General features: G+C 36.7%; 1 protein-coding gene and 1 pseudogene across 1 annotated transcript in view; one reads left to right on the forward strand and one right to left on the reverse strand.

Annotated features, from left to right (window-relative positions):
- The first annotated feature begins 392 nt into the window (after positions 1 to 392).
- The window catches only part of LOC144845555 (guanine nucleotide-exchange factor SEC12-like), a 32,532-nt gene continuing 11,787 nt past the window's right edge, over positions 393 to 21,137 (forward strand). Inside the window, exons 1-3 of the mRNA XM_078702969.1 lie at positions 393 to 567; positions 6,309 to 6,424; positions 12,860 to 12,981. Coding sequence (XP_078559095.1) covers positions 448 to 567; positions 6,309 to 6,424; positions 12,860 to 12,981 — 358 coding nt within the window. The 5' untranslated portion in view covers positions 393 to 447. The remainder of the gene's footprint in view (positions 568 to 6,308; positions 6,425 to 12,859; positions 12,982 to 21,137) is intronic.
- LOC144844893 (uncharacterized) lies at positions 14,310 to 15,444 on the reverse strand (annotated as a pseudogene).

A 21,137-nucleotide genomic window follows, 5' to 3' on the forward strand; every position in this document is an offset into this window, starting at 1 on the left:
ATAAAGGAAAGTTGGTGAAATCATTCTTATTTTTTTTTTTTTAAATGTATTATTGTCTAAATATTAATATTCATCAAAAGTGAGAATTATTCATAGGTAAAAAAATGTGAAGAATATCAATCCCCTTCCTTTGCACTTTTTGCGTTCCATACTTGAACGGGGCCGAGTTGACCGATTATTTTTTGGACGAGTTGACGTGAGGCCGAGTTGACTTGAGGACGAGTTGACTTGGGGCCGACTTGACTTGGGGCCGACTTGACTTGGGCCGACTTGACTTGGGGCCGACTTGACTTGGGGCCGACTTGACTTGGGGCCGACTTGACTTGGGGCCGACTTGACTTGGGGCCGACTTGACTTTGGCCGAGACGGTTTATGGCCGACTTGGATCGAAATCTACATCTGGATCCCACTCGATCTGGGGGAGCCCACAGTTAGTAGTGTAGAGAAATGGCAGCACAGCTAGCGTTTATAGATTTTCCTCCTTATGTTATAAGATGTCTTGATGAGGTGCGGTTTGTTGTCGCCGGAGGTGGTGGACAAGCAAGGACAGGAGTTCCAAACGGAATTGTAAGTTTTAATTTTTCCTAGGCCTAGCCTAGGCCTATTTTTAATGACAAGTATGATTTTGTCGACGTGGCGGTAGGCCTAGGCCTACACCTGTGTGTTAGCCTAGCTAGCTAGGGATACAGGTCAACCCGTACCCATGCCAACTGGTACCTAAAGTTTGGCTTACTTAGGGCCTACTCGTACCCATCTTGGGCTGGCCCGTACCCAGTTTAATGCATCTGACATATCGGGGTTCCCGTTCATATTACATCAACGGGTGCAGGTCAAGTCGGCCCCAAACCGTCTCGGCCAAAGTCAAGTCGGCCCCACGTCAAGTCGGCCCCAAGTCAACTCGGCCTCAAGTCAACTCGGCCTCACGTCAACTCGGCCAAAAACTAATCGGTCAACTCGGCCACAATAAAGTATGGAACGCAAAAAGTGCTTAATATTATTATGATTATTACTATCCACTCTTTAAAAAAAATTAAGAAATAAGAAAAATACTCATACAAAAAAATCATCTCATTGCCGATATGAATAGAAGTACCCGCGTGTTACAAAAACACGTGCAGGTACCACATTTTAGTAAATCGAAGACGTAGGCCTACGTTCCACCATGGAGCTAAAAATAGCTCCATGGTTCCACCGTTTGGTCATAGAAAAATGATCGTACATATTGTTTTTGTCCATGATTTGCGTTTTTAAAAAAGGGGAATCCCCCGGTCAGCGAAAACACGTAGCAGTTGTAGATATCGAAATAGCTGCCAAAGGTGCAGGGAGGCGCAGCTACGAATTGGTTTAAGATGTTGTCGCCTAATAAAATGCATACACTGAAGAAATCTACGCGTGATTCAACCATGGAGTTAACATTATACCTCAATGATTCAACCAAACAATCTTATTACACCTAATAAATGTCCTCGCATATCGGACATGTTTATTGAATTTTGACGCACGAACGAACATACACGCCCACGTACGTTCATCATCATTATTATTGGGCCTACAATGTGTTCCTATTTATTATCCAAATGTTCATATTGTAATCATTAATAATAGTATGAATGCTAGCTTATTAATCAATTGTTTGTTATGCGCAATTTGAACAATTTGTGCAATTTGAATTTTTATTAAACGTAAATAAAGGAAAGTTGGTGAAATCCTTCTTATTTTTTTTGCTAAATGTATTATTGTCTAAATATTAATATTCATTAAAAGTCAGAATTATTCATAGGTAAAAAAATATAAAGAAATATTATTTTATCAATCCCCTTCCTTTGCACCTTTTGCATTCCATACTTTAACGGGGCCGAGTTGACCGATTATTTTTTGGCCGAGTTGACGTGAGGTTGAGTTGACTTGAGGCCGAGTTGACTTGAGGCCGAGTTGACTTGGGGCCGACTTGACTTGGGGCCGACTTGACTTTGGCCGAGACGGTTTAGGGCCGACTTGGATCGAAATCACATCAACAAAAAGGTAAACAACATGGCCACAGCTTTTCTCCGGTAGAAAAGTCACATTTGAAATATGACGATTTAGACACTGTAAGTAACTGATAAATAATCTGTATTTATTATAAATTGATTGTATGCTGTGCAAGCTTCAAAACCTAGGGCCTATTAATTACAATTTACAGATAAAGATGGATTTTAGACGAGTTTACATTCTATGTTTAGGCCTAGCTAGATTCATTCAACACGCCTGTCGCGTTTCGAACAGCGTGCTTCGAAAAACTCAAACTCACTTCAACAATTGTTTTTATATATTTAGAAGCATATTTTTATAATTTATATAGTATTTTGTATAATTTTTTCATGATTCATGCACATCAAACTGCGCATGTAAATTTGATTTATTTGTTGACAATTTGTTTACAATGACCTTGATTTTTAACCTCATGAGCGATTTAAGCGCTTATCGGGGGGGGGGGGGGGGAATAAGTTAAACCAACGTGTATGATCGTTTCACTAAATTATTTAATAAAAAAATAAATGGAAAACGATCATCATATGTCAATGTTGCGTTGTATAAATGCATGTTTTTTTTTTTATATAAAGGGAAATCCCCGGTCAGCAAAAACATGTAGCTGTTATAGAGGAAACATCTGCCAAAATTTTTATCGCCTAAACAAACTGTGTATCATCATTTTACTGAATTTGTTCAAAGTGTGCCAAAAGTCTTTACACTTGAATACAGGCCTCCCAAGTCTCCCGGATCGTCCGGGAGTCTCTTGAATTTTTAACCTGTAAAACATATATTTTCTCCCGGAATTATTAATGTTAAAAATGTGTGGTTCTTATATCTCGATAACGTTACGACGAGTTGCGTTGAATTGACGGAATTCAACGATTTTGCAGGAAAATAGTAATCAACGTTAAAAAATCGTTGAAATCTGCAATCACAATATGCTACTAAAATAGGATTTTTTCCCACTTAGTGTAGAGATTTGAATATCGTAATAAATAGTTCATAGTACACCTAACCAGATCATTTTCAACAATATTCACAACTCTTAATCTAAAACCATAGACGCACTTGCGTACATGCTCGTAAAAAAGAATTCTCCTCGTGGCAAACATGTTACTAGCACTACAGTGCTTGGTAAGCCTAGCAACATTCTCAATGAGTTGTTGTACACCTCCAGAGATTTAATAGTTTTTACAGTGTGGTTACACCATAACATACAACAGTACATATTAGTACAAAACAACCTGAACAAATTATATTTAACATTCTCATTACATCTACTAAAACGTCTACTAAGAGTGTTACCTTAAATGCAAAGAGCTCGATACTGGCAATTAATGTCATTAGAATCATCTAAATTATTACGAAAAATATGTCCTAGGTAAGTCACTTCATTGAGATAATCATTATTTAGCATAACATTTGATACCACTTCACCATGTTTCTTCTTTGGAGAAAAAACCATACAGACAGATTTTTTTGCGTTATATATAACATCATGTTCTAGACCATACTGCTCACATATTTTAACCATATTTTTTAACCCATAAAAAGATGGAGCCATAATAGTCATGTCATGTTTATATAACGCAACTATTAATAGATAGATTGAATATGTAATTTGTTTTTAACTGTATATAATACTGCTAATATATATTTTTTTATATATTTTATATGTTACGATATAGTATTTTTATATTTTTGTTTATTTTGATGGTTATTCGTATTTTTATAAGATCTTGTATTTTTGTATTCATGACTTTTTATATATTTTTAATTAATTGTTTGAGAGCTTGTTAACGAAACAAATTTCCTTTTGGACCAATAAATTTCTGTATTCTGTATCAGCATAACTTAAATTATTTAGGACAATATTTGTTCTACACCCGTAACAGAGTGTTACATTCAGATCATCTATGTAAACATTATACAGAAATGGAGACATGATTCCACCCTGTCGCACTCCGTTTCTTACATAGATCCATCGGGAGATGGATCTTCCCCATTTAATACAAAACTGTTGCTGTGAGTACCAACACGATAACAATTTTACTATTGCAGTTGGCATCTTTCTGTTTAACAATTTTTTAAAAAGAGTCAGTGATTTACTCGGTCATATGCGATAGAGGCATCAAGAAAGCAAGCATATACAGGGCTATTTTGCCACGTATAAAATTCAGCAACTTGTTTTATATACATGTATGGTCAGATGACTTAAGGCTATCTCCGGATAATTGAATTAATACAGATTCTAGTACACTTAGATACTACACTAGCTAAAGATATAGGCTAATAATTGCTTTTACTCGTAATATCACCTGATTTAGATTTTAAAATCGGAACAATTACAACATAACTCGGCAGACACATGGCCATGACGAATCATTAAATTAAAACATAAGGACAGCAGAACCGTTAGGCTCTTGCTAGCGTACTTTAAGTTTTCGGAGCTCAACATATCATTTCCCGGGGATTTACCACTAGATAAATCTTTAATAATGACCGCTACCTGTTAGAAATTTACCTGAGTCACAACCACAATCTTCATTACAATTAACAAGTATACTTTGAACATAATCCTTATTACTATCATTATGAACACTTTTTCCAGAAATCAGCATAGTCAATATTTGATAAAGACTAAGCCATAGAATCAGCCCTATGCTGTTCTTCTTCTTCTGATTTACACTTGTGTAATATCATTAAATTATGATCTTGTCACACGCATCGCCTCAAATAATGAACCAGATTTAGGCTTGCCAATAGAAGAAATGCTTCTCTGGCCACTTTATGGTATTACTATTCTGCAACATTTTCATTCCACCCTGGAATGTGGGTCCCATTTTTTATTTTCTTATTTTTAAAACACATTTTGGAGGCACTTGATAAAGCAAAAACAATATCATTACTGTATATAAATTATCTATACCTTTCCTATGCGAGCACCCATTACATCCGGTGCATGATATTAAAGATGTATTGTCCCTTTGTCAAATTCCAAAAAAATAAAAAATAAAAGATTTCGAAAAAAAGTGGGTCATTTTGAAGTATCATAATAGTTATTAACTTTCACCAAAAATTAGTTGGAAAAAAAATAATTTAACTGAAATACAGACGTTTTTTGGTTCAAAAAATAACTTTGACTTCCAGTCACAGTTTTCGATCAAAACATATCTCATAATGCAACGCGCTTATTTGGCTACTCTGTATGCATAATCATAAAACTTCCTCGCGATTTCGGTGAAAACACCTTCTCAACCGTGACGAGTTGTAAACAATCCTAATTAGCATCATGCATAATGTATAATCATGGTTTGAAATCTTTGTTTACTTTCGCTCGCGACGATTTTCCAGACGAAATGTAATCAAATTAATTTAGCTGTTAATTACGTAAACCTGTTGTTTTTGGCTCGAATTTTCGACTGAAAGTGAATAACTTTAATATTACTTTGATATGGCCAATTTTAATTTAGAATATTCTGACCTTCATTTTTTTGTGTTTCAAGGGACAATACATCTTTAAGTGGGAGTATCAATCATATATATTTTTCAACAACTTTTCTGTAAGGTTACAATAATTACATCATTCTGGTTCTTTACTCCAATCAACTTTAGCAAACAGTGAATCTACATTATTAATACTATGCTCTTTATCATGCCCAATCTTTTAACTATTGACATTAAACTCCAACATTAAACTCATACTTAAAATTTATGTAACTTATTTATGTAATTAAAATCATCGATTTTAATTGTTAGGGAGTTATAAAGTATAATTGTTTTAGAAACAATTAGTGAACCAATTAACTTGAACCATGTACATATTATGTTCTACTTCATTATTGATAAGTTTTGTTTTGTTTGTATGTGAAACGAAATAAAATTTGAAACAAACGAGAAATTGAGATCATTATAACAAGATTCCATAACGTTACTAACGTGCTGATCTGTCTCGCTAGTCAATAATCATGGGCACCCAATTGTTTTTGCATATATAAATGCAGTACAACTGCTACCCTATCAATAATGTAATCGTCAATCGGTAAACAAAGTCTGTAGTGCAATCATAGGTGCATGACGATGAATGACTTTGCGACGATCACCTAATGACGAACAACTTGAGGACGAACGACTTGAGAACGAACAACTTGAGGACGAACTACTTAATGATGAACGACTTGGAGACGAACGACTTGGGGACGAATTTTGAAATTGATTTGTACCACCACTTATTTGTATAATATTTTCAACATTTATTTATTACCAATTTTTGTTGGCTTCTTTTTTTTCTCCAGGAAATATTTGAATTGAAGCGATCAGGACCTAAGAGTAAAGTTAGAGCAGAAAGTTTGTTTTCTTATGATACAGATTTAATTGAAAATCGAAGTGCTATAATCAACGCAGCAGTCAGGTATGGGTGATACATATAATTTAAAATATTATTTGTACAATGCTTATTTTATTTGTTTTTAGTCTTCAGGGACATGGCCAAGGATTAGCAATAGTGAATTAATCACTGTCCTATCAGGTAGGTGGTAATCCCTCTGACACGGGGATTTTTTTATGAACCAGTTCACCGGTGTAACCCCTACTCGTCTCAAATGATGAACTGGGTTTTTTAAAGTCCACACAGGCAAACCGTATACACTGGACCTACGGTTTATAGTCCTTAAACGAGAAGACTTTTTCATCACTAGATGAATGAGTCATCCTAGAACCCTTGCGGTAAACTTCCCTGCCTTAAATGCTCAACCATTTGATTAGCTCATTAGAAGTGGTAGCCAACTAGCTATGAAAAAGAACCAATTTACACCAGCAATTTTGTTTACCAACACAGATACAGGTACAGTACCATCCAGAAAACATGTACCATACCCATGCAGTTTTTCTGCAGACGAAATTTGGACAAAACGCTGTTAATTTAGTAATGATAGGACAGCATTCACTCACTCAACTGTTACGGCATTGAGTAATTCATTTTTCTGGTGAACTGTTTATGGGCTTTTATTTTGAACCTCTGGAATGACGTTTTATCAACAAGACAAAAAGGCCTGTCATTATTACGAAACAATAACTATGTGTTTTTAATTTAAAACGAATCTGTTTGATTTTCATTGAATTGTCTTTTCCTGTGTTTTTTGCCATGTGTGATCTCATGCTTTAATCGGCAAAGTAACTGATTGTGATATTAAATTACATTTCCAATTGAAACACATTGCAGCTTGAAGTATCAAATTATTATTTTTTTTTTTTTGAAGTTTCTTTTTTTCTAAACCAAAAAAAGTATTGTTACATACCACTACAGTTTCAACCTTTCATCGCCGGTAATCGTCAGGTGAATGAGCTAGCCGAAGCTAGTTCGTATCATCGGTAAGCATTCTCCGATGACGTGCGCCCTCTGTGGTGTTAAGAAGTTTCTCCGGGTTCTCTCTGTTGGTGTAGAAGGTCATCATAGATATGTGACAGCTCGTATGCTCCTACGTCTCTATTCATGGTGTGTTTCTTTCTTCTGATCCAAATGGCCTCTATGATGACCTTCTACACCAACAGAAAGAACCCGGGGCCCCCCGGAGAAGACTTCTTAACACCACAGAGGGCGCACGTCATCGGAAAATACCTACCGATGATACGAACTAGCTTAAGAATGATGTTTTATTTAATGATAAGAAATCTTTTTGTATGCATTTCTGTCCTCGTACTTGCAAACTTGAAGGTAATTCTATTACTAAACTTTTTGGTAAAAAACTTGTTTATGTTGAGAAAGGTACTCTTATATGTGATTGCAGTAATGAGGCCGACATTCAAAGTCAGTACAGATCTTTGTGTATTAGAAGCAACTCACTCAATCGCAAATTTATGAAATGCTCTACCAATGTTAAATGTTGTCTCTTTAGATCTTACTGTATTAATATGTATTGTGTAGCCCTTTGGTATAACTATCGTATGAAGACTATTAGATCTCTTCTTCTACAATAATGCTCTGCACCGTATACTTAATGTCTCTAGAAGTAGTAGTGCCAGTGCAATGTTTGTTGAACATGGTGTCCCTGCCTTTAATGAGTAATGCGAAAATCTGCCTATGGTTTCATGCAACGTATGTTGAATAGTGGTAACATCCTTGTGTTTGCAAACATATGCTCCATAACTCCAAAATGATTGTAGATGGAGAAACATTCTATATACGATTTTTCTTTTTCTGTTTATAAGTTTTTTAATATGGATGATATTTCCGAAATAAAAAGAAATTGAATTGAATTGAATTGAAAATAAACATATAATATAACTGGACAATTATGACAAAGTAGAAAGAAAATCAACAAACATTATTAACCTTTATTCAGAATAAAAAAAGCTATCCAACGATACCAACAGTACAGTATTTGGTGAAATTGCATGTTGACCTTTTGACCTTTATTGGTCACATGATTTGTTTTATTGTGCTATAAAACTATGCGTTTATTGATATGGGTGTAATGAAATAAAATGATCAGTATCACATTCCCTTTCCAATGATACCATGGATGACTAACGCCCGTATTCTTAAACCAAACTTTAGTTGTAGTTCGAGCTAAAACTTTAAAAATGACGTCATTTTAATTCATAAACCGAACTTCAACTGAATCGCCTAACTAAATCAGGCCAACCTCGACTAAATCGAGACGGATTTTGATCGATTTTTTTAGTCCTCGAGGGGGCAGGCTAAATGGTCGACTAAATGGTATTTAAACAAGGTTTATAAAAAATGTAACAGTCATTGAGTTGTTATATTGGCCAGATATTGAAGAATGAAATATCTATTTTTATATTAGCTTAAATAAATATACATTGGTATATGTTATAATAATGAAAATCATCTTTATTTACAACCGTATACAAAGTACATTATTTTCTTCGCGCAAGTCCGACTTGAACTACGTCACGCCATAGCGACAATGGGGAGATGCGGAAATTCACCATGCGATGGAATGTTTAGGGGGCCTAGCGTTTTCTTGTCACGCTATGAAGTGCGTGGTTCGTCGCGATCATACTTTGATGGAGGCCTAGAAAAAATTAAAGTTACCGTACCGCCATGGTTCCTAAATATATTTTGAAGATTTTGTTTGTTGTTAATCAAAAGTACTTCACTGTTAAATTAATTAAATTAATAATTAACGATTAAAATTATTTTGCATGTATATAGTCCTGATGCGTAAACAGTTTTGTAAGAAAATGGAAAGTGATATCAATGCGCAAAATTTCGTCTTCTCCCTCAAATACTCTCTTGTCATTGGCCAAGATAAGATAAGATAAGATAAGATAACTTTTATTGATCCTCAAAAAGGAAATTCATTGCTCGTCATATTAACAAAGAAAACACTATAAAAACAAATATAGCATAAAACCATTCATATAAAAACATCTAAAAAATTACAATATAAAATTATCTTCTTGACTTCCTGTTGTACTGGATGATACCGGAGGGAATAAAGGATTTAGCAAATCGATTTGTTTTCACACCGAGGAGCCTCAATCTACCACTTGGATTAAGTTGGTCTATTATCACTTTGTGGAGAGGATGAGAGGCATCCAACTCAATGCGTTCGAAATCTTTCTGGAGGTGTTCTAGGTGCACATCGGTAAAGGAAGGCAGTTCCAGACCAATCATTTTACCAGCCCGACGGATGAAAGTTTCAAGGCGTCCTTTATTCCCTCCGGTAACATTACCAGCCCAACAGGAGAGGCAATACGTCCAAACACTACATATAACGGATCTATAGAACGAAAGTAACATCAAATCACAGGAGTTAAATTTATATAAAGTTCTCATACAATACATTCTGGGACTTAATTTTTTGCTGATGAAGTCTATATGGTCTCCCCAACTCAGTTTATCATTGAAAACAATTCCTAGATACTTGTACTGGTCAACAATTTCAATTTCTTTACCTTTGATAGTGATTGGTTGAAAATTAAATTTATGTTTAGTCCTAAAATCAATGATCATCTCCTTTGTTTTTGATGCATTTATTTGGAGATAATTATCGTCACAAAATTTAACAAATCTTTGTATTTCGCTACGATAATTTTCATCATTGTTTGAAACTATGAGACCAATAGTACTAGTGTCATCAGCGAATTTAACAACGGGGCAAAGCTCATCATTTAAAGATCTGTAATCCGCCGTATACAAGGAATATAATTTAGGTGCGTTGACAGTACCCTGAGGAACACCGGTGTCAGAGGTTACGATTTCTGACTTAACACCATTAATATTAACAAATTGTTTTCTATCACAAATGAAATTTAAAACTAAACGAACAATCGGACGGGGAAACTCCATATTCAACATTTTGTCTGCTAAGATATGGGGTTGTATGGTATTAAACGCAGATTGAAAATCAAAATACATAATACGTGCCGAGTGGCCTTTCTTTACATTATCTAGATGTGAATACAATTTATGTAATTTAAAATAAATCGCATCACTGGTACTACGGAGTGATCGGTAAGCAAATTGCAACGGGTCTAACACTTTTTCAGCATAAGGTTGCATAATTTTTAAAATAATACGTTCCAATATTTTCATCGCGACAGTCGTGAGTGCAACGGGTCTCAAATCATTCATGCTGTTAATCTTAGGTTTCTTAGGTACCGGTATTATGCATGAAAGTTTCCAAATATCCGGGAACGCATGATAAGAAAGACACATATTGAAAATAAATGTAAATATACCATCAAGGTGAGGAGAGCAGACCTTAAGTACTCGTGGTGGGATTCTATCCGGCCCAGCAGCCTTCGATGAATTGAGTTTCATGAATTCGTTATGTACATCAGAAATGCTTATACTAAATTTGGGATCATCTTCAGTCACCCGACACAAGCTAAATAGAGCCTCTCTTTCTTTTTTAAAATCATGAACATTAAAACGGTTATAAAATTCATTTAACTCATTAACATATTGCACAGTAACATTCGGAATCGAGGTGGGTGTATTACCACCGTTTGTGTAACCACTCATAAGTTTCATTCCCTGCCAAACTTGTTTCATATTATTAGACCTGAAGTTATGTTCAACTTTTTTCCTATAAATGTTCTTCTGTTTCATTATTTCAGATTTAATCTCTCTAGTCAATATTTTCATACGATTAGAGTCGCCCATCTTAAAGGCTTTACGTTTCTCACACAACAGTAATTTAACGCCTTTCGTGATCCATGGCTTGTTGTTAGGGTAGATTTTCACTTTTTTAACTGGAACGCATTTATCAATACAAAAGTTTATGTACGAGCTCACTGCATAAGTAATACTGTTCAAATCTTCATCCTCCGTAAAAATATCCCAATCGGTAGATTCAAATTCCGCTATCAGGGCTTCCTCGGCTTCAGGAGACCATTTACGTACATTAATAATTTTTGGTTGGCATGTCTTATTTAACGGGCGATATTTAGGACTGAGTAAAATCAAATTATGATCAGATTTGCCCAAGTTCGGTAGTGGGGTCGAAATATAGGCATCCTTCACACTAGAGTAGCATAAATCAAGAATCGCGTTGTCCCTCGTTTTACATGTAACATGCTGATAATAAGTGGCCGTTGTTTTCTTGAGCTTGCATCTGTTGAAATCGCCATTGATAATTACAAGCGCCTCAGGGTGACTACACTCAATACCTTCGATAATTTCTGCGATCTCATTTATAGCAGGCTTTTCAAGCTTTTTGTTAGGTATGTATACCATAACATTGATAACATGCGAGAACTCTCTCGGAAGATAGTAGGGGCGAATACCAACAACAATCGCTTCGGCTGTACGATCCCCACGAACAGATTTAAAGCCAACTACTTGAATATGTTGATCGCTATGCTTATCGCTCAGGTGGGTTTCCGTGAATGCAAGTAAGCTGGCATTCCTAAAATCGCTGAAGTGTTCGACGTTTGCTCTGAGTAAATCGACTTTGTTATTCAAAGATCTTACATTTCCAAATATTAAAGATGGTATAAAAGGCTTACATTTCCTTCGTTGTAGTCGCTTTCTGACCCCACCAGCCTTGCCCCTTTTCCGAAGCCTGCGACGTTGTATCTCAGATGGTAATTCAACGTGTGCCGGTAGCGGTGAGGTCGACCTCTCAATGTATAGCTTTTGTTACCCAGATGTGTGCAACTCGACTAAAAGCTTGACTTCATTAAGTCGAACTGCAAACTTTGACTACTTCTTATATGAATCGAATTTTAAGTAATAGCTCGAACTACAAATTTTTCAAGTCAAACTTCGAACTACGACTGGGAGTGAGTTTAGTGTGGAACGTCGGCCATTTTGAAATACAAAATGGCAGCTGAAGGAGTGGTCGAAAAAATGGTATCTAACTTTTTTTGATTCAGCATTTCAAGAATAACAAAATTAGCTAAACAAATCTTTTTTGGCACAAATATCGAGCTGGAATAATAATAATCCTTATTTGTAAGTTGTAACCAGGTTTGATCTCCCGACTTATTACACGTTTTCACACATGCATACGTAAACCTTGTGGAATCTCGGAAGGAAAGAATAGTTGCGCGCTATTGGTTACTATATTTTACAGATGTGAAAGGATATAAGGTGAAAGGATATAAGATGAAAGCTTGACCGCACTGTTAAATTTATACAAAACCTCAACAATTTTAAATATTTTTTTTCAAAACAGTAATAACAAAGTGAATTGTATAAATGAATAATATTAAGATAAATCATACAAATTCATTTTTTACCTAAAAAGCAAAATACTTGTCTCCTATGGATCCTTTCAATCAAACCCACATCATGCTTCACAAACATGTGCCTGAATAGAGAAGCTTGATAGCAATTACATAATGGCTTATTTTTTTTGGAACACAGGGTTGATAATGAACATGGATATGTGATGGCATGTGGAATGGATGAAAAATGTCAACTATTTACTCTCAAGAAAGTAACAAAATTACAGAAAGATGTATCTAATGAGGACTTAGAAAAAAAAGGTAAAATTTTTTTATTTATTTTTAATAGATTTTTTTTCTTCTTCTCCATGATCAAATTTCAGTCCCTTCATTTGGTATAATTAATTTTTGTATAAATTTATTTAATTTATAATAAATGTATCCATGAATAAGAATTTGTCAAAAGATTGACTTTAAAGTGTAGATGTGCAGCCAAGCTTTTTGACAATGTTAGAGCCGCATAGCGTAATTTATGCGCGATTTTATGAATTTCTATGACTGATCATAACTTTAGAACCAATAAATATCTTTTAATGAAACTTAATAAAATCATAATTCATATCATATATTCATATCAATTTCTGTGGAGTAAAAAATCTCAGTCCCCGTTAACCCCATACAAGAACCAACAAAAACAAACTATCTGTTTGAAACATATTTATTCTGAGCAGGTGCGGCCACACACGCCAACTACCGTAACCCTATGCACATCGTATAAATAACAAACCAACAAAACTAATTACAATCTTTGTTTCAGATGCCAAGGAATGTAAGCAAAATTAAAATTGAATAACCTTGTATCTTTTTACTTTCTATTGAACCTATTTTATAATGTAGGCCTAAATAATAACATATGCATGAAAATTAAATTTAAATATCTTAAGTGCCTTTTGTTAAATCAATTATTACATCAGTGAAGACCTGTTACATGTGAACGCATAATTCAATGCGCCGAAAGAAAACGTATGCTAACAATAACCTAACATCTTTCTAAATCACTCTTAACCTTGGGATAGGCGAAAAACAAAGAATAAAAAACCCCGGAAATGATTGAATCTGGGAAAAATCTCTGAAAATTCCTATCCGGCCCCGTGGTGGCGACCGAGTGCAAAGTACGTTGAATAACATTGAAAAACTCCAAGGTCGAGAGCGACTGGAAATAATACATAACATATTACCATGCGATACTGTGCATGAAACGGGTATTTCGCTACCAATGTAGCCACCTATACCGTATGATGTGGTATGACAGAAAAATAATACAAAACTAGGCAACTTCTAATATAACAATATTAACAAAAACTTAACAGTGTGACGTGTTGACCGCGAATGACTAAACATACTCCCTTTCCCACTACACCTGCACAAGCCCATTTGCATAACAACACACGGCATACCAAACCGTGTCGTACAACTACGATGAGATATAAATTCTCTTCTAAACACGTAACGAAGAGAATTACTAAATCTCATCTCAGTCCCCGTTAACCCCATACAAGAACCAACAAAAACAAAGTATCTGTTTGAAACATATTTATTCTGGGCAGATGCGGCCACACACGCCAACTACCATAACCGTTGCGAGCGAAAAAGTTTGGATTATGGGTAAAACTAAAAGAAACTTTATTTGAAACCCAAGGTAGAACACAACAAATACCCAATAAAAATACAAATAGTAGAAATTCAGAGCTTCATAGCTTGTGACACAGATAACCTGTTAGAAAGCGAGTCCTTAACGTACATGTCCTTTGAGGTAGACGATTTCCATCCCCCTTGGCGAGTGATGCATCTTTCATTGACGGAACCCGTAGAAGCAGCCTCGGTTGCTCCCCCTGCTCTCAAGCTATGGGTGCCCAAAGCTTTGGGATCGTCCACCTATTGTGATAGACCAGCCAAAATCAAATCTCGAGCGGTCGTATAAGATATTGCCTTAGCCGTGGGCTTAAGACCGTGAATTTTTGAATGACGAAAACCGCAAATCAAAGGATGGGATGGTGAAGAAACACCGAGAGCGGCAATATAACGTTCAGTCATGGCGACTGGACATGTGGGCTTGCCTGACCTGGCGATAAAGACCGAATGTCCTTCTCGAAACTGGTCGTTTTTCCTTTTGGCTATGAACACGGCCATGTGATCCTTGAAAATTGATATGTCACGCAAACGTAAATTAATTACCTCATCACATCGTAACATCCCAGAGAATGACACTAAACAAATAAAAAGCAGCCTGAGGTCGATGACTGAAGCGCTTAAACTACCCTTGGCAGCGACCAACATTGAAAGGACCTTTGAAGATATTGGTGCCTTTGGCGACCTGCGCTTTGCAAGCTTAATACGGCGACTGCCTTCAGCAAGAAATTGCTGTCCGTAGGGGGTGAAATACCGGCCAGGTTGTGAGCCCTATCGTATGCTGTAAATGGCAGAATTGATTGGCGAAACTGATGACGCAGACAACTTGAGGTGTTCGATGTATAAGGCCAATTCTGTAGGTTTAAACGGAAAAACTTGCAGCTTAAACTGAACTGCAAAGACCTTCCATCGCTTCCAACCTCCGCTGTATTTGCTTGTAGTAGACCCGGCCTTTGAAGCCAACACCGACTCTTTGAGTGAAGAGACCAGACCTGAAAGATACTCATTGTTGCTGATGTTACTATCAGCTTCAAACTCGCTCCAGACCCCACTGCTGAGCACGTCTGAAACGAAAAAGGAAACCAAACAGGTAAATTAGGTTAAAGACACGATGCATGCACACCCTCAACTAGACAAACCAACAAAAAGATTTCCCCCTCTCAAGAGGCTATCAACATACGAAACTAACAGTCAACATTCAGTAAGCCTGTGATTGTATTGAGCTTTAAATATCTCTTTAATCGGATCGAACCGAAAAGAATCACCCTTGCCGGTTATAAAGATAGAGATAGGCCGACGTAGCCTAATGACCTCTCGGACACGTAGCCTTTCGTAGGCTAATGATCATTACTATCCCGTATACACAACAGCCTTTCGTAGGCTCAACATTGTCGCTCGTGGACCACACACTGCGGCCTATCGTAGGCCAATCACTAGTTACTCATGAACTATATCTCTCGCCCACAGTGTTATAAGTCGTATCTACACTGCGGCCTATCGTAGGCCAATCACTAGTCGTGAACTATGTCTCTCATCCACGATGGTATGACTATGCACATGCGCAAACCAAAAATGCGTTCACCATCGAACACGGGAAAAATCAAGTTGTGCCTATAAAACATACAAACATAGTTATATAATATGGGATTTATGCGTTTCTAAAATCAAATCTCATGGCGAGTAAATTAAAAGGCAACGCATTCTGAAATAATCGTTTCTCTGGTTTGTAGGCGAGGCACTGTCCTCGTCCTGGAATGCACAAATCGTTTAATCTAGGCAAAACTGTGTGCGCTACCAAATATGTCTTTAAGAAACCTAGTTTTGGTGAAAGAGCCGGCCAAAACGGTGCAGACGACCACTCCGGAACAATCACTGTTCCATAAGCTTTGCATTCCCTCATATGCTCCACTGCTTTTAAGACTATAGAAGCAGGCGGACAAACCCAATTATTTTCGCAAGCCCAGTTTTGTGTCAAACTATCCGCCGCCTCGCAAGCGGGATTCCAAAAACGTGAATTAAAACAAGACAACTGTGCGTTATAGTGCGAGGCGAATCTGTCAACTGTGTGCGGACCAAATCGTTTATCTAAAAGTGAAAAAACGCTACGATTAAGAGACCAATCATCTGGATCAATGAATCTACTCAACTGATCGGCTCGCGAGTTCAATTCGCGCGGCAGCCATTCTGGCTCGATGTGGATGTTAAGATCCATACCGCAATTGTATAAGTCAATGCTCAAATCATGCAGATTTGCGTTGGTACTACCTACCGATATGATGCGACAAGCGTTTTGGCTATCAGTATACCATTTTAACCTTTTGCCCCGTAATTGTGTTCCTAATGAACGCAGTACGTACAAAAGTGCCCTTAATTCACGGCTGGTTGAACTTTCCTTACTCTCAGAGTCAGACCATAACCCGGCGCACACCGAATCACTCAGTTGTACCGAGAACCCGCCGAATCCTGAATCGCTTGCGTCTGAATAGATTGCTGACGTTGCGCACGCCATGGGCTTGATAGACTGACCGTTTACCCCCGCCAAATTAGCATGCCAGAATCGCAACTCATTGATGGAACCCACTGAAAGTAAAATTTTACTCGACCATGAAACGCGAGATTGTATTGATCTGTACAAATGTCTAGTGAACAACCACGATAAGCGACCGATCGCGGTCGATGCGGATATGATTAAACCAGCGACGCGAGCGACATCACGTACAGGAATGTGTTGCGAACTTCTACTTAGGCACTCTCGAATAGCAATCTGCGTCTTCACTAGCTTATTATCGGGAAGACTAAACTGCATGGAAATAGTATCTACAAGCATGCCCAACCACACACCCGACTGCCTGGAAATGAAATCACTTTTTGCTACGTTAACTTTAAAACCAGACGACGCCAAATCTTTTTGAACAATGTGACTAGCCGCTTGAGCGGAAATTTTGTCAGCGTGGCCCGAAATTCCATCATCAATATACAAAATAGCGCCATGGCCCATTGATCGCCATCTGGTAATCAACGGCCTCAGCATTTTCGTAAAACAATAACTAGCCGTATTCAATCCGAATGGGAGAACGGAAAATGTAAAGTAACGAACACGGTTATCGAACTTCCAGCTGAACCCCAAAAACTTCTGATGCGGTTCAAAAATATCGATATGATAACCGGACTCTAGGTCAAAAGTGAAAAAATAAAAACCCTTTGAAAACATGTCCGCCATAGTGACGAGACCCTCGTACTTAAATTTCGAAACAAAAGTGTATTGATTCACTTGCCGCAGATCTAAAACTAGTCTTAACTTCTTCCCCTCCGAAACCGTGAGAGGATTGACCGACACTTAACAACTTTGTAATGGCCTCGACTACAAACTTGGGGTGATTAAAACTAGAACGATTATTTTTCAGAAAAACTGTGGGTGGAAAACGTGTAAATGGAATAACGTAACCCTTATTTAAAATATCAATCACAAACAAAGGTGGATTAAGGTGTTCTAACCAAAAATCTCTACAGCGGCGCAAACGGCCTGTGACTCCGGGAAATTCAGAGTCTAAACTAGTCTCATATTCGTAATAGTTGTCAAAAATATCATAACTGTCATCAATACTTATCTGCTTAATGCTTGTTTCCTCCTGCTTGCCCGTTGAGGGCATTGGTACTGGATGTGGCCAACTTGGCCACATCCCCAGCAAGCCTGGTAGCTGCGGTTAGCACGGGTTGCTGTTGGCGCCTGAAATCCTGGGAGAGCTCCCGTTGAACTTGGTGTGACGGACTGAAAACGAAAATTGCCACGTCCTCTGCTGCCAATAGAGCGCCGTTTAAATTCCGCTTGACGTACCACTTTAGACAGGCGCTTGTCATCATCGGAATCGCTAGCAAGGTCGTCAGACACGTATGCCTGTATGGTATCCCAACCATGCTTGTCGGCAATTTTGACAATTTTTTGGCGTTTGTCAATAAACCTAATACCTTCGTTGAGCAGCTCCCTCGCCTTTTCAATCTGATCGTTGTCAATGTTAGACACGGCCTCTTCTATCTTCTCCTTTAATTCCTCGTTGTGCATGAACTGGTGCCTGCAACCTTCCCTTTTAAACTGTGCAGGCGCTGACCTAGCACGTTTCACCGCTGAACTCAGCTGGGAATACGACTCCTCGGCAAGCTCCCTTTTGAATTTGCTCAACTTAGCATCAAGAACAGCAGATATCTGGTTAATGTCCAAGTTCGGAGACGCAGCAATGTCAACGTAACCCTGGTCTCCAACTACGCCCTGTTCTGAATCCATAATGGCACAAAATTAATCAGATAGTGAGAAGGAAAACGCGAACTGGTGTAAAGAACTTAACAGTGTGACGTGTTGACCGTGAATGACTAAACATACTCCCTTTCTAGTCAGGTGGCTTAACAACAAATTTTGAGGAAATCGTGACACGGTGGACAAAAGCGCCAAATTTGGCATGGAGCTTCGTTGGGACCTACCAATTGATTTTTGCCTAGGAGCCACTCTGGTTGTCATTTATTTTTCAAGATGGCGGCCAAAATCCAAAATGGCCGCCAATAAATTGGAAAATCACATTTTCATTTGTTGCAGAAGTCACATATAGGCAAATGAACTATCAAAACATAAGTATTCATGTTCATTGAAACATATTTTAGACATGTTGCATGACATGGGTCATTAACATGGTAGCCAAAATCCAACATGGCTGCCAGTAGCCTAAACTGGAATATCATTCTGGTTGCAGAAATCGCATATAGGTATTAAACGAAGTAGGAAAACATGGAGTAATCATGGTCATTGAAACATATTTTAGACATGGTACATAGTTATAACCAGTTCAGTTTCTGAAACCACATAAAATGTGGTATTTTTGGGAAAATTAAGATTGAGGGCGCTGTTCAAAAGTAAAAAGTACACTTTTTTACCTGTAACTAATTAAGTTTTTGTCAGAATATTTTTTAAATGGTCTTATTTGATAGATAATTACATTTTCTCTATATTAAAGAAAACAAATATTACATTAAATATCCATAGTTCAGATAAATTTACGTTAATTGCCTAAAATCAGCAAATATAACACATTTTAATACATAACAAATACTTTTGGATGTTAACAAATTACAAATTTAGTTATCATAAATAGGATTCTTTTACATTTTCATAGAAAGTGTTTTATTATAAAACATATAAATATATATTTTTCTAACAATTTCTCATAAAAAAACTTTTATGACCACTAGTTTTCGAGATATAGAAATGTGTACTACCAGTACAGGTCAAAGGTCAATAACAAGAATCTGGGTCAGTTTCTTGGAAGAGTTTGTATTAGACTGAATAGAAACATCCATCTTCTGATTAATTTTAGACCTATTTAAAGTTTTTCCAACTGTTAGTTACCAAGTTATATGACATGTAGGTCAAAGGTCAAAAATACCAAAAATCATACTTCCGGCCATTTTGTGACAAATTTTTCCATTAGGATGAATATTAATATGCATCTTCCTAATAATTTGACACTAAAATTATTTAATTTAATGTAAGCGTTGCGGAGATATGGTTATTTTGTTTTCAATTGGATTAAAATCTTCAAATTGAGGTCAAAGGTCAAAGAAAAACTTTAGAAATTTGATAACATGGGTTTTTATAACTAGCATGGTTTATCAATTTATAAAATGCAATGCTTGCACTTTCCTTCTGATTTGCAGACTAAAATACATTAGGAATGGAGTATTTGTGACTTTGTATACGATTATATGTATTTCAATTTCAATGGCTACCAATTTTTATTTTTGGGCGCCATCTTGGAACTCACTTTATATAATATTTCCTCAATCGGTTTTACTGACCTCAGAAATTTTTGATTCAGTAAATTATTTGTCAATTTGTAACTTTTACAGCCAGATATATATGATATACCAATTTACTGGAAGCCATTTTGGATTTTGGCCGCCATCTTGGAAAATCGGAAGCTGATCGGGTGGCTCCTAGGCAAAAATCAATTAGTACGTCTAAAAGAAGCCTCATGCCAAATTTGGTGCTTTTGTCCACCGTGTAACGTTTTAGTCGCTAAGCCACCTGACTATTCCCACTACACCTGCACAAGCCCATTTGCATAACAACACACGGCATACCAAACCGTGTCGTACAACTACGATGAGATATAAATTCTCTTCTAAACACGTAACGAAGAGAATTACTAATTTTCACAGAATTTTGGGCACACGCATTTGAAAAAAATTAAATTAATTTCTAATCAATTTTGCGTACATTTCAGGTCATTTTGAGCAGTTCAAATTTTTTGAAATTGTTCACGTTTTGCGCACATAAATAATAATCGTGTGCTAAAGAATAGGTAATTTAATGCAAATTTGTGAAAAAATATACCTATTTTTAATCAGTTATAGCTCCTCAGGATGGCAGGTTGCCTCATTTTTTTAATATATTATGGAAGCTAATGAGTAGATATCAATTCATGTACAATTTGTACCTACAGGATGTTCTGACCTCACCATATGGCAACTCAAATTTTAAAAATAGATTTGTTTTCTCTTTTGTATTAGTAAATCCCATTTAATAGAGCACGTCGCGCTGTGTTACCCATTTTCTCCTAGATCTATTTTCACATGAGTTAAATTTTACTTTTTTTTTATTACATCATCATCATTTGCGTGGATAACCCGAGTGACGAGTCCAAATCTAGTTATTATTATTATTATTATTTTTCTTTCTGTACACTATTTTCTGTAACAATTATCTCAAAAAGTTTAAATGTCAATGATCACAACAATTTCAT

The sequence above is a fragment of the Antedon bifida genome, chromosome 6 (genome assembly GCF_963402885.1).
Source record: "Antedon bifida chromosome 6, ecAntBifi1.1, whole genome shotgun sequence".
NCBI lineage: Eukaryota > Metazoa > Echinodermata > Crinoidea > Comatulida > Antedonidae > Antedon > Antedon bifida.